This window comes from Ambystoma mexicanum, chromosome 7p (assembly GCF_040938575.1).
Source record: "Ambystoma mexicanum isolate Mex_15411 chromosome 7p, UKY_AmexF1_1, whole genome shotgun sequence".
Classification (NCBI taxonomy): Eukaryota; Metazoa; Chordata; class Amphibia; order Caudata; family Ambystomatidae; genus Ambystoma; species Ambystoma mexicanum.
Genome location: NC_090939.1, coordinates 106,199,806 through 106,215,021, shown reverse-complemented (window position 1 = coordinate 106,215,021; position 15,216 = coordinate 106,199,806). Strand labels below are relative to the sequence as shown.

Genomic DNA, 15,216 nt, shown 5'->3' with positions numbered 1-15,216 from the left:
CAATTCCGGAAAGGCTTGAAGTAGCACTTACCATCTTTTTGGGGTCATAATTTGAAAAACCTGTGTATATCGGTAGTCGTTTCTTGGTACATTTCTTTGTAACATATTTGTTTATTTTTACCAAACAGTACTGTTGTGCATTAAATGTACAGCTCAATGTATTTCCATTCTTTTCCACTTTCTACATAACATGTTCATGTGTGTGTTCTTTACTACATCTTCTGATGAGCACATGTTTTGGAGTTTCCCGACATTATGTAATATTCACCCCTTTTCCTCCTTTATCATTTCTGTTATTGTTAGCCCAGCACCATTTCTCCTGTCTGCATTTCATATGTTATAGTTTTCATTTTGTCTAAAAAAATCAAGTCTTGCTCCTCACTGTACTTTAACTTACTCATTTTCGGTTGTTTCCTGCTCGTACTCCAAAGCGTTTCTACTCTTTCCTGTTTGCAGTTCACAGCCTTTCTCTTTCACAGTGATTCAAAAGTTCACACTCTGTAGATCAACGTTGTTTGATTGTTGCATCAAATTTTGTACATCTGTTTTACAAAGGAAGCGACAGCTGGCTTCGGAAAATGACCGCCGGAGACTCCTGCGGCACTGTTTTGTAGCGTGGCAGCTGTGGTGTCGGTCCGAGAGGGATCGCAGGGATTTGGAGGCCAAGAAGGAGGAGACCAAAAGAAAAATGGTAGCACTCCTAGATGCAGCATCGTCTTCAGCATCGCAGCACCGGGATTCAGAGATGAGAGTGGAGTGTGGAATTATTCATAATGGGGCAGAGGCTCTACAAGAGGTAGACCATTTCTCTATAATGTTTGATGAGTTTCTATCATTTTATCTGCTTAATATCATTTGAGATGAATATATAACAAAGACTTTTCAGAGAGGGTTACAGATACCAGACAGAACAACTGGGAAATAATTGCATTTAGGCCTAACTACTTGCTATAGTTAAGGGACTTGAGTGTAGACCCTTCCAACACAGGAATGCATTCTCAATGCAGAGTGCATGCACCATTCAAAATATACCAACTGCACGCTGGCCCACAGCATTTGTTTTGTGTATTTCTGTCATCGCCTCATGAAACAAAGCAACATGTCTGATTCTGTGGTTGGGAAATCAGGCTTTCCACTTTAAAAAAACCTTTTCTCTTATTTAATTGAAATTGTTTCCCAAATTGCTTCAGGAAAGGACCAGTTTTACTCTGCCTGCCTGAAGCAAAACTTGTCAAGCATCATGTGGATTGTAAAAAAGGTCCTTGTTTCTATAATCGGGAAGCTACACTGGATTATCTTTGTAGGTTGTGTTGTTATTGGGGCCTGATGGTTCTATGTGGAAACATCTTTCAAATAAACCTCTTTCTCAATAACCTTTGGCATTCAGGCTTTTTAAAGGATGTCTTTTTGTTCCCCTCTTGTCTTTTACAGGGCGTGTGACTGCAAGTAATACTGCCCCTTGCTTGCCTACCACCTTTCCCTAACCCTTTTAAACCCGTTAACCCATTTCGTTATGTTCAATATAATTTTTGTGTCAACAAGATGTTATTTCCAGAAGACTTTTTCACAGGGTAATGTCCCTCAATGGGAGTTAATAATATCATGCATGTTTTTAGATTTCCTGAGCCCCTCGGATCGGAAACAATTTGAGTTATGTGATAACTATTTCTTCTACTATTAATGATTATTTTCTTTGTTAAATAATGATATTGACGTTTTTCAAGAAAAAGAACATTATTTTAATGATGACAATTAGTACATTCATATAATTAACAGCAATGTAAAGGAATATTACAATTCATAAAATGCAAATTATGAGATTGAGTCAATTGCGTGGTTAATATATTAAAAAGCACATATAGCATAGTTGCATGTGAACACATTATTAAATGGAGTGACAGGATGAGGACGGTGGCAAAAGAGATAGAGGGTAGGGAATAGATGACTTGCATTTATCATGTAAACAGATCAACTTTGTGGTAGTTTAAAAACATAAATATTTTTGTCAACTTGGTTAGAAGCAAACAAAAGGTTGGAGTTATGGAGAAAATTAACATAGACAAATCACTATTGACTTTTTGAAATTCTACATTAGATTTATGACTATTTCCCAATGCTTTGATTACAGCAAACCTAGTTCTACCTCAACACATTTGATAATTTATCTGCACATTTCCAGTTAGATGATATTATTTGGAAGGCAATATTAATCATGGTACCTAAGAAAAATTCAGCAATTGGTACGGGTGCAATACAAGTAAAGATTGTTTGCACAATTTCCTAGATATCAGTCCAAAATTCTTGTATATAGTTGAATTAAAAAATCTTCTGAATACAGTTAGCATTGGGTAGATGCAAGGCTCAATATAATTCAGAGCAATCCGAGGAAGATCTTGAAATTCTTTTTGGGGAATGGAAGGCCTGATGCTTTAAGGAATACATAGGTTGCATAAGGTTGACAGAAATGGAAGTGTTACACATCTTAACCAAATTCTCTCCTAGGTATCAGTAGAAACAGTGATAGCCCAATCCCCCCCCCATTCATTCTCAAGTTTAGGTTTCATATTGCCATCAGTGAAACAATAGATTAGAGCATAGAACAAAGCAGCTGTGGTATTGGAATTAAGCAACAAAGATTGGAAACGTTTTGAAGGTTTGTTTTAAATGAGCGCAAATATAACTATGGAAATCTCCTAATGTCAAGTTAATATTCATAATCGCATATGAAGATACTAATGATCAAACCAGAATAGGCACATTCCCATTAAAAGGTTGATAATGGCAGAAAATTCCCTTACTGAACCATCGGTTATGAAATATGGCATGATCATTGATACAATTTGCTGTGCCAAAAAGAAAATATTCCTAAATTGAGTAGATTCATAAGGATCATCTAAAAAAGTATCCCAAGCAATTTTGAAGAAGTGAAGTAATGACAAATTCCTTTGAAGAAAAAGTACATAAGCGAAAACGTGTAAGAACAATTTCAATTTTGTACCAATTGGTCATCATCAAATTGGACTTCGCATATTTTAAACATTGCACCACATGATCAAGAGTATATTTGAGAAAACAGAATTTCTTTTGAGGCGGTTTTGTTTATTGAAAGCAACTCTGATGATTGATATTCCACAAGAATTTAGTAAGGAGGCTATCGTTTATTTAAAAAAAGGTTGAGGGATGTCGGGTGCTAACAGAAATAGTGGGTAAAGTATAGTTGGGATGAATAATATTATGAGTCAGTCCCACCATGATATGAAAGGAGACCATTTAAAAGTGGGCCAGTAATCTTCTCCAATCTTGTTGTAGTACTGAGTTTAATTATACTGTCCTGGTAAATGTAATACCAGTATTTAATTGAATTAGTATACCATTTTACAACAATATTTATTCTGGATTGGGAACATGCATGGGTTAATGGAAGGATTTTAGATTCATGAAGATTCAGTTTATATGAGAGACCAATGATAATATATCAATGGTTGTGAGTATATTTGCAATAGAAACAGAGCGGTTAGAGAAGTAAAGAGGTATATCATCAGTATAAGCAGATCATTTAATAGTGGAAGTCCCAATAGCAGTGATATTTCTGTTATTACAAATAGATTGAAGTGCAGGTTCTAAGATCAGGACAAAAGTAAGGCAGAGAGGGGCCATCCCTGTTGAGTATATCCTTAAAAAGAGGGTGGCGTGGGTAATGAGCAATTAATGAAAACATATGTGAATGGAGAAGAATTAAGAATGTTAACAAGTCCTAAGAAATTTGATCCTATTCCATGTAATTTCAGTGCTTCAAACAAAAATCTTTTTATGATCCAGGGTAAGAAGAAGTAAGCGGTTATATGAGCTTATGGTATTTTTTTTAAATTAATTAATCTTTTATTTTTTTGCATGCTTAATAACCGAGACCAGTCTCTAAGCATGGGACCAGGATTTGAACCTGTATTTCTCTGCGTTGACGTGCGTTCAAGAAAAACGCATTGCCCCTGAACTATCCTCCCAGCCCAGAGTGTGTGGATGAGTATGGTATGGACCAGAGTGTTGCGTGTTGGATGAGGCAAATCTACCTTTAAATAATCCAGTTTGATCTTCTGGATCAAAGTAAAGTATCATTTTATCAAGGTAATTTAAGAGAATTTCTGCAAAGATTTTGGAAACTGAATTTATTAAAGAAATGTTTTGATAGATTCTCACATGTCAGGGATCTTTATCAGTACTTGCAAATAAAATAAAAAAAGCATCTGAAAGGAGAAGAACATAAATGCATCACAAGGCTAATAAAATGAGAATCAAGTTGAAATAAACGAGATGACAGTATGTCACAAAAACACTAGAAAGCCAATGGGAAGGCCGTCAGTTGCAGGAGCTTTTGCTTAGCTTGAGATCGCAGATTGTTTTTATTTTCCTTCAAGAGTCCAAGGAGCCTCAATAGATGATACATCTTCAGATTGAAATGAGGGGTTATCAATTTGGAAAAGATATTGTAAGATACTATTGTATAATACAGTAATACCCGGGCAGTAGATTTTGCTGTAAAAGTCTAGGAATGTTTGCACAATGTCAGCTTCTTTCAGATAAGTGTTTTCCGTAAAAGTATTTGATTGATATCATTTTTTTTATCTCTCTTTCTTGCGCTCAGGATTGGAGGCTAAATGTTTGCCAGCTTTATTTAAACCACCATAATAATTGGCTCTGAGATGTAATAAAGAGCCATAGGATTTTTCATTAGCTATATTGTTTAATTAATTACGCTTGATGACGAGATCATTGCATGTTTTGAGGGATTACTGTAGAAAAAGGTTTTGAGTGGCTAAGTGGTTTGGATTCATTCAGTGGATTGTTTCTCATGCCTTTTATTGGTGTACCTCAAACTGAATAATAAGTATTATAGACCTATCAATATGGGAATTAGTAGTAACAAATTCAGAGGTGAAGTCCTTAATATTCTGAAATAATTTCATAGCCATTCTATAGTGCAGGATTACGTCTATACCTGAAGAGGAGATGTCCCCCAAACTAGGGGGAGATCAGGGATCGCCAGCGAGACAATTTTTGAACAAGGAAGAGCATGTGCCATCTATTTGTTAATAAACACCTAACCAATACAAGAGGATAAGTTTGGGGAAAATAAGCAAGTAAATAGTTTTAAAACATGATTCTTGGATCGCCACATATCTGCTACATTCAGGTCTTCCGGAAAAGTGTTTTGAATTTGTTAGGTCTTGGAATTGCCAAATCCTATAAAAGTCTTTTGTTCTAAGGCAATGTCATCAACTTGATTACCAACACCACAAATTAATAGTTGATCAGAATTACCACTGATTAATAATGTTTTAAGTCATGACAAAATAAGGTGAGACTGGCGCATACATATTTTAGTCAAGAGACTCTCACCTAATGCCATAGGTTGGGTTCACTCTTTTCTATCTGGTCAGTCTGCAAGAGTTTTTACTGAATCTAGAGCGGCCACCCCAGTTGACCTTGTGGGTGGTGTCCCTCAGGGCTCTTGTTTATCACCTACCCTTTATAATCATTTTAATAAGCCTATCTTTGACTTCTTGGATAGTATCGATGTACTCCATGCCAACCACGCTGATGACATGCAGGTCCTGTTGCAGATCACTGGGGATTATAGGCTGTATTCTGCCAACATTAATGAAATCTACAACTCTATTCATGGTTGGATGGCATTTAATGGGTTGGCCTTAAATGATTCTAAGACAGAACTACTGATTCTAGGCACTCAGCAGAGAATGTGCAAACTCCCGCAAGATTCTAAAGAATTTGTGGTTGCACCATACCCGTGGCAGAGAAGGTTAAAACCGTAGGAGTGTACCTTGAGGCCACTCTCTCTATGAACGCTCAAACTAATGATACAGTATATTCTACCTCCTGTAACTAAAGCTGCTTTGTCGCATATGCCCTTTTATATCTAAGGAGAACTGTGCAGCACTGGCACGTGCCATTGTGGGTGCTAAGGTCGACTATTGTGGTAGTCTTCTACATCGTTCTAACTTGTGTAATGTTGGTAAGCTTTAGGCATTGCAAAATGGTGCAGTTAGGGTCATTAATCATTTGAAACCCAGAGATCTTGTGACGGAAGCTTGCCGCGCTTTCTACTGGCTACTGATGAAAGAAAGCTAGGCATTCTGGGTTGCCACTATTACTCATAAATGCTTGTATGGTATTAGTCCTTCGTACTTGAAGTCTAGACTTTTCGTTAAATCCTCAGTACGCACTTTGTGCTCTAATACTACTTGCCTGCCGAGTACACCTCGATTCAACCTTGAAAGAGCAGGAAAGTTAGCATTCAACTCGACTGCCCCAAGCGCATGAAATGATCTTCCTCCTGACCTGCGGGCAATGCTCGCAATACCGTTATTTAAAAGACCTTTTAATCCCATTTCTTACTGTGGTGGATCATCGCAGCATGGAGCATAGTATGCCAGTTGTAATGACTTTCATTCGTGTTGTCAGGTTAGGGGTGAGATGAATGCCTGTAGGGACAAGGGGTTTATCTATAAGTAGACTGTTTCTGGCTTGGAGAAATCTAAGCGAAAGATGTTGGGGAATACTGTGCTAATGGGTTTCCACTCTCTTTTCGATTCCGATCTATGTCTGAGTGCCTGGTTCCCAGTAAGTTTCAGTTAATGGTCTGAGTGTTAGAGGCTTACAGTATCATGAATTTAGCGGAATTCTGCTGCTCAAGAATAGTCTCAGAGATATAGCGCCCAGCACGTTTTTTGGCCCATGCCCTGACTTATAGCACCAAGTTCCTGTCTTGTATTTTACAATATAGGGATATAGTGCCCTGTTTGCTATTTCTAATTCTTTCTGGTATGAAGGTTTGGATCACTTCTTTGGCTTTAATACACAGTTTCAGGGATATAGCGCCCCCAACTCGCTTCTTGAAGCATATAGGGAATGTAAGGCCACTTTCAGAAAATGCTTGTGGGGATATAGTGCCCAGATCACATTCTCAGGAATATATTATCCCACACACTTCTTTCCAAGCCTTAATTCTCATTTCATGTTAATAGCCCTTTGCTCCTTGAATATGTTAGCCGAACACCAACTCATGCGGCTATGCCAGCTACCATAGTTTACACAGATCTCTTCCCCACTGGATCCAATAAGCTACATCCTTCTCCATCGCTTGCCTTACCGCTCTACTTGCATGTATTTAACTTGACCTTTTGTAGCCAAGAAACCCACATGTTCCCTGTCTTGTTTAGAGTCTGGGTACTCATTTTGTGGCCCTCCAGATGTTTTGGACTACCACTTCAATGATTCTTCTCTCTGACTAGGCTGACGAGTGCTGATGTAAATTGAAATACCAAACGTTTGGAGGGCCATATACTGAATAACTATGGGGTAGAGTATTGCAGCTCTTGTATGGGCATTGGGGCTAGGCTGTGCCACTGCCTTGCTAAATTGTGCCAACAGCCATCCTTAAGCTATGTGAACGTCTCCGTCTATCGCTTGCACTGTGGCGGATGTCTGTGGTCTCTCAGCTCCTGGTGTTTTCCTCCTGATGGTGTTACTGGTCTCGTCAATACGCTTTCTTTTTGCCGCAATTCAGTTTCACCAAACCCAGCTGGCATACGGGATGCCACAGTGATGGTCTACGTGCTTCCTCGACCTCCACCAGCACATCTCCTTTTTCCTTAGAGAGTGTTAAATGACTCCAATCAAGCAGTCCCACTAAGTCAGTGCCTTGTCTGGGATTGCTCAAGGGAAGCCCTTATTTATATACTTTTATGTCAAGTTCGTGTACTCTGGATGACAACCCTTATATAACACCCCTCTCTTAGAATCCCCCTGACCCCACTGAGCCAAGAAGTAAGTTAGTTTTGCAAATTTAAAAGGTTTATTTGAGAATTAAACAATATATATATATATATATATATATATATCGCACTTTTATAATAAATTAATAATTGATATCACACTTAGACATATGACAGTGAGTGATCAGCAATGGATGATGTGATACTAGCACACTGGGTAATTACTTAGGAGTAGTATAGAGGATAAGGTAGCTGAGAATGCTTTATATGGTACAAGGAAATGCAAGGTGGAAAAGAAGCAACACAGGAATAAACTTTTCAGCAAAACATAATATAATCACTTTTCCCCTTTTGGCAATTCACCCCCCCTCTATGCAATGTAAGGAGGTGGAAGTGACACACACAGTTCTTCAGGAATACGATCACAGTACAATACAAATTCAGTTCCCCCCTAGCAAGCTTAGAGAAACAGGGATGATTTTAAACACAGGCAAAGTACTTTAAAGGTGGTATGCAAAGAAGTGAAAAATATGCTAAAATGATTTAAATTCCCTCTAGAGGTTCAGGGTGGGTGACAGCTACTTTGTATTAGTTCAGGATCACTTTAGCAATGCTCTATGAATGATTGTCAGGTGGCAAACGAATTTCAGCAAAGGAATGCAAGGAGCTGCTATTTTAGCCAAGTGAAGAAATTGAGCCAAATCGCAATTCACGGCAATTTTTCCGAGTGCGTCGAGCGCGATTACGGAAAAAGTATAATGAATAGAAAGTCGGTTCTGGGTTCGTTGGAAAGCCCAGAATCTTAGCTTTAAGATGAAATTCCATTCCTAGGACAAACGGTTCCGGAGATACGGACGATTTCGTGAAGGTAGATTCTCAAAAGAAAAGTCAAGCTCAGAATGACAGATGACAGTTTTCAGGTGTGAGATCACAGAAGGAACACAAGATTTCTAGGATGCAGTTCTCAACAGGTTAAAATAGTTTGAATTAGATTATTTTAAACTAAGAGATTGGGTTTTGCACAGTTCTGGCGGTACTCACACTATATTTTGGACAGGAATGCGACTTCGCTACGGATCGGGTCAGGATTGGACTGCGGCTCCCTCGCCACGGACAGTCTGTGCCTGGTTCTCTGGTTGCAGCGGTCTGGGTCAGCTCTGCTCTACTGGTCTGGTCTGGCACTCAGCGCTTCACAAAGGTCTGGTCTCTGGTTCCGGGTACAGCTCTGCTTTCTGGGTGTTTCTGGCACAGGGTTTTAGGCCAGAATCAAACAGCTCAGCCCGGCTGTTTTACTCTGCTTTGCCCCTTGGAAGTTTGGGGTAAATCAATTTGCAAAAGATTTTGAGGCCTGCTGACAAATTCTGAAGTCTGAATTCAAAGTTCTGGTCTCTGTCTGGATTTGAAGTCTAAGTGCTGGATCTGGTGTCTTCTGGCAAAACGCTCCGCAAGAAATCAGCTTGAAGTGGGAAGTGAATCTCCCTACCTGTCCTGCACAGTCTCCTTTTATGTGTTTAGAAAGTGGGAGGGTCGGCTCATCTTCTATATCCAACCCTCTCAACTTATCATTGGCCAGTTCCTCCTCTCTCCCTTGATTGGGGGAACTGGGTTGTGAGTCAGAGTGATGAGGTAGGTTTATGGTCAGAGGTTCCTCCCCTTGTCAAATTGCACACAAATCTATTTCTGATCCAAATACATATTTATCTATGTACCATTTTTCTAATATTATATATCCAGTTAACATATTTTCTGTAGCACCAAACCATCCGATCCCTGTCTTTGTAAGATGTTGTGTCCACTTATGACAGAATTCTCCCCTTTTTATTTTATCCAGATAACGACCTCTAAACCTTTCCAGATTCTACACAAATGTGCACCAGGGATATGGGTTTCAGATGATAAAGTGTCAGACTTTTAACATGCATACATTTGGAGTAACAACCTTTTTTCCGCTACTATCCCCAAGAACATACCACCCGGTCCTAAGACCTCTTAAAATGTGCACAGAAAAATCACAAGAATGATGATGTTATTTATATAATTTTTTACAAGTCCGCACTATGAATTATCCATCTTTTTAAAATTATGCTCTGGCCCCTAAGGGGTGTGGTTTTCCAAAGCACATGGTGGAATCTCTGGTTTATCCACTTCCCCCAAGCTCAGCTGGCTCACAGATGCAGTGCCCCTCCCAGATTCCTTCCAAGAGGAAGCCATTTACGACCCCCCTAATTTAACATTTGCCTGGGCCAAGGACAGTGCTTTGTTTAGTTTCATGTAGTCCCCAGGTGCTCCTCCCCTTATTCAATCAGAGAGGTGTCATCTCCTTTTGGCAGGGGCAGCAGAATGCAGCCAGGCCTGGGAACACAGCTGCTGATCAAGTTTCAACTCCTGTCGGGGGTGGTGTCAGGCAGAATTCAATCTCTTTAAGCCAGGCTTCAGCTAAATGTCACTTTGGTACCCAGTTTTCTACATTCAAATCAAACTGCCAATTTTTACACATGCAGCTAGAACGCTGATTCTAAGTTCAAACTATGACATTTCAACAGTTGCAAACTATGTGACACTCAACAGTAGGTCACTCATTTATTTTAAACATTTAGATTTTAGTGACTTTGGGTCCAGTTTAACTTAAGCTGCTGACATCCACAGCTCAGCCAGTTTATAACAAAACATTGTTTTGGGCTCTTTCTCTTTCCAGATTTAGTATGCACACAATAATACATTCTGCCAAATGCCTGCTGGTGTTCATTGAGATTTTTGAATATCTTGCGATGTTTAAATTAGGCATTTTTAGCTTGCATTTCAGAGAAACACAGGTGATTTCAAAGCGCTTTTTTTCTTTTTTAGCCACCGGCACTGCTGTTTTTCCTTTGGCACACATTTCACTAATGGCATTCCTGGCCCCTCACGCTCACACTGGTGGGTGGCAGGTCAGGGGACCATTTTGCTGTGCGCAAAACTGCACGGTTCTCCAGGATTCTGGCGCAAATGTGGGCTTTTCTGCCCTCTTGGATTTCCTAAACCCACAGCACCAAGTGTTGCAGCATAATAACTTGAACGTGGGCCAAGACACCCAACAAGAGAATGCTCCACATGGGCCCTTATGTGGAAACCACGGTTTCGATTGGAGGAACTGGGGTGCGGGGTACTTAACCAGCCTGTGCTCTCCTGAGGGCAAGATTGTGTGGGTTCCTGATGGCATAAATGACCTAGTGTGGCTGCCCCTTGAGCAGTTGCCTCTGGCTATTCTACTATGAGTCCAGGCCTACTTATCTATAGGTTGGTGTGTCTCATTTTCCCCTCTGCAAAGATTTAATGTGTATTTGGGTTGTGGGTCCTTGCGAATAAGTATATATATCACCAAGGTAATCCTCATTGTCAGGAGGTAGTCTAACCTGACAGAGGGGCATGGACTAAGAGAAGGCTCTGCCTCCAACTCCTCCAGTTCATCTAAATGAGTTTTAAAATAGTTTCTAACTTAAATGTTCTTGTGTGCCAAGTCCACCCTCTTTCACCTTCCAAAGAGTGATGCAAAAAGATCCATTAATTTTACATTTTTAAAACGGACAAAATCAAAGGGCCAATCACATTGCAATGTCCTCTTGTTTCCCTCAGCCCTGACCACACTGCAGCCCTTTGCCAACCAGTGCGAAACATCACAACCCGTCTCGTGCCTCAGCATCAGCAGAACACGTCCATTAAAGTTGCCCATATACAGATGTTCCCCTCTCTCATACCTACTATCTGGTAGGCATGCAATCTGGAACTGCCCAAAGGTATGTTCCCAGACATTCTGAAACCTTCCCTTGAGCCAAAGGTCCTTGAAAAAGTATAGACTGGTTGTTGCCCTCCCCCTTCTTTTATAGCAGAAGCACTGGATTCATCAGTTACTTTGAAATTACAATGTTCTAAATACACTGCAATCCGTATTTCCCATCAAACATGGCAATTTGACAGCTTTAGTAGCAGTGGTCGATGATCGCAGCCCCCCCCACCCCTTTATTGACGGTACAGCTTCAATAGCTGTGCACTTCTAGTCCTCCACCAAGTGCCATGAACGTCACTCTACTTTTCAAATTCGTGTACCTAGATTACAATCAGCAGACCTTGCCCTCTGTTCTCTACAGAAGTTCCAATCCTTTCTCACAAACGGATACAGTCAACTATTGCCAATACCCCTGTCATCCCCTCCTTCCCTCTCCACTTGCGGGATGCCGCAAGGATCTGTCCTTTCCCCTTCTCGGTTTAATGGATGTACGCAACAGTGAGTTCATTTCCAGATCATCTAATGATGACTGTCTCACTGTCTCACATATCGAGATGGCACTCGCCTCTACAATGGACCTAAGCCATCTCCCCCACACAGCCATTTCAGAACAACTCTGCTCCTCCGCCCTGGTGCACTTAATCCATTCCCTCTTTGAAATCCACATGTATGAGAGAAGGAGTATCCTCTCAATCTATCCAGGACGCCAACCTCTAACACTTTCACAAACCACTCAAAACCTGGATCTGCTTCCAAACATTCTATTCTATTACACGCTGTGCCTTCATGTCCTCTTGTTCGGCACCCTGAGGCTTTTCTGTGTAGCACCTAACAAATGTCCCAGATAATAATTCATAATCAAATAAAAAATAATAAATTGTGTGCACTGGCACCCGCACAGCCTGTCCTTGGATAGCCAAAGTGAGTGTACATCTGGTTTCCGAGCATAGCCAGCATAGCCAGCAAGCATGATCAATCATCACAGGGGATACACAACCTGCTACACCCTGCTGATACCACAACCAATCTCATATGGGATAGCCACGAGCTGATTTCACAGGCATTCCATGTAAGCTACTCTGGTCAGGCACAGTGCCGCCACTGGAAATCTGGGTTTCCCTGACACTGCACATACCATCTTTCCTGTACATCATTCATCCAGGCTTGGGTGTTGTTACACATTGTGACTTCAATCAATGGATTTCAGCTAGTACTAGGGCCTGCTCAATGCCCCAGCCTGTTGCAGGCCAATGGTCAGTGCTATGCCTGTCTGTGCCACAAATGTGCACCAGGTTTGCCAGGAGCCACCACAAGGACTGTAGGATTCAGGACTATATGTAACGATTGCAATGCACTAGCATTCTACATCCTGTCTATCATGACCTAGCAGACAGGCATGCCATATTCAACCACTCTACTCTAAGGGCATATTGAAAATTGAGCATGCTGCCACTGCAACAGAAAAGGCACAGCTTCAATCAGTGTATCCCAAAACCTATCAGTGATGTCACCAGTGCTACTTAGCAGCAGCAGGCAGACTCCATCCTCTGAAGACCTGTGTAAATGCACATTTTGCTAAACTAAAGGAGACATGGGTTGCCCAACAACTTTGGTGAGCCTGGTGCCCTCACTCCTTCCTTTCCTAACCACACATATACAACCAACATACCCTGACATATACAAGTGGAAAATATGGCCCGTCCACAGTCCCCCTTATCGTCCTGCTCTTTGCGAACACTAAGGGCTGAAGAACCTTATCTCCGCAAGTTCTCTAATTTGAAGTAGGTCCACAGAATTCGCTATATGTCAGCTTGGGTTCCAATAAGCTTGTGGCCCTAGTCTACTTCACATTGTGCAGCTGTCTGTGTAAAAGAAAGAGCCCCATTACATCCAGTGCTTATAGAGGGACAGAGTGAGAAGTACACGCACATGAAGCATGATATGGACTGGAGCATCACCATAATTGGACAGTCCTGCAGGCCATGTTAGCAGATGGGCTATTATCTGTCACATAATGATCCTGTGGGCTGAACCAACACTGTGCCCTCCAGATCTAGGGTGACACATGCTGGTGGCTGCGAGGGGGGGGAGGTGGGTCCCTATCACTGTGAAAAACTGCAGTTTCTCATAGTCTTAGCACAGCATCTTTTACAAAACCAGTGTGGGGATAATACTGGAAGGTCACTCCAGTGTCTGTAGCGGGTTTAGTTTATAGTGTGTGCTATACAAACATTCCAAATGCCTTAGAAGATAGTGTAGAAATAAAGTAACATGTCAGTATCTTGGTACTGAAAACGTTTAAAGATGAAATGTCAATTTACCAATGGTGTGGTACTTATTGACCAAGCACCTGGAAGAGACACAGTGGTACAAATAAAGGAACAAAAGAGTAGATGAGAGATCAGTGCAGTGACTCTTGTGATGAATGTGAGACCAAGGTGAACGTTAACGTTACACTTTTCATGCAACAATATTCTCCCTTTGCAGGTGGATTGGGCTGGGGCTGGAGACAGAACAGAGCCTTCTCTCATACGTCTCGATGTGAAATCCAATGCCAGCAGCGCCAGAGATCAGCCATCCAGGACGCCAAGGCATGCTTGGCAGGTCACTCGCCAACATGCTGCCTTGACAGCAGAAGAGCTTGTATTGTACAAGCATCAAAAACAAGGCCCATCACTGCTGCCTCTGGACAGTCATCCTCTCTGCAGTCCAGTGCAAAGGCGTCCACCTATCACAGGTGAAGTCTTTGAAAACCGCCACGCGTTCCAGCAGCAGCTCCTAGAGGAGCAGCGTCGACAGCTAGTGGAGCAAAGGGAGATGATCCTCGAACTGAAGGAGAACCAGCGCCTGATCATGTTAAAGAAGGAGGCGGAACAAGCCACGGCTGTGACCAGGGCGCTTTCTCAACAGAATCCAAGGTCAAAGTGCACGATCAAGAAAGACCAGGACGATCCAGCAATGGCGGGACAATCCACTGTAAACAACAACGTACATTTGAGGTAACTTACATTATTAAGGTTTGGTAGGCATTTATAGCATATTTGTGAGACCAAGCCAATCCAATCTGCTAATTTTCTAACCTCTCGCAGTGTCACAGATTTTACAGGCTTCTCAGTTTGATCTCACTTTCCTGCCCCTAAAATCACCTCTGCCTGATGCAATTAATCTTTTTCATTGTTTCTGAATAAAAAGTAAACATACATAACAATATTACTAATATATCCTAACCTGTGTATAGATGAATCAATTTAAATAATGTGTACCCCCCCCCCGTATTCCAAAGCAGTTTGAACTTGTCATGTGAACCTTGTGTACTACATCTGTGTACTGATCAGATGAAAGCCTTGTTTGTGCTCCATTGTAATCTTCTTTTAGTTCTTGGAGACATCAGTTCTACATAGTAACATTTTGCATCTAGGAAATTGGTCCCGATCTGGTCCATCATCACTTGAAGAATTCTACACAATTCCAAGGGCTATCTCTGCCAGGGATTTATTTTTTAGGTCTGCTCAATACAGCCGAGCATTAAATAGCTTCCAGTTAATCGCTTTAGATGACACTTCCTGTCTCATCGAAACAATTCTGTTAAAATGTTAACGTAACTGACCATTATAAATCACTTACCACGCATTGCCAGCTAAACTGGATAAAAGTAGCTGTTTC

General features: G+C 41.1%; 1 protein-coding gene across 1 annotated transcript in view; it reads left to right on the top strand.

Annotated features, from left to right (window-relative positions):
* CCDC191 (coiled-coil domain containing 191) overlaps positions 1–15,216 on the top strand; it is a 299,595-nt gene that overhangs the window by 185,097 nt on the left and 99,282 nt on the right. Inside the window, exons 9-10 of the mRNA XM_069635893.1 lie at positions 556–796; positions 14,041–14,552. Of these exons, the coding sequence (XP_069491994.1) occupies positions 556–796; positions 14,041–14,552 (753 nt within the window). The remainder of the gene's footprint in view (positions 1–555; positions 797–14,040; positions 14,553–15,216) is intronic.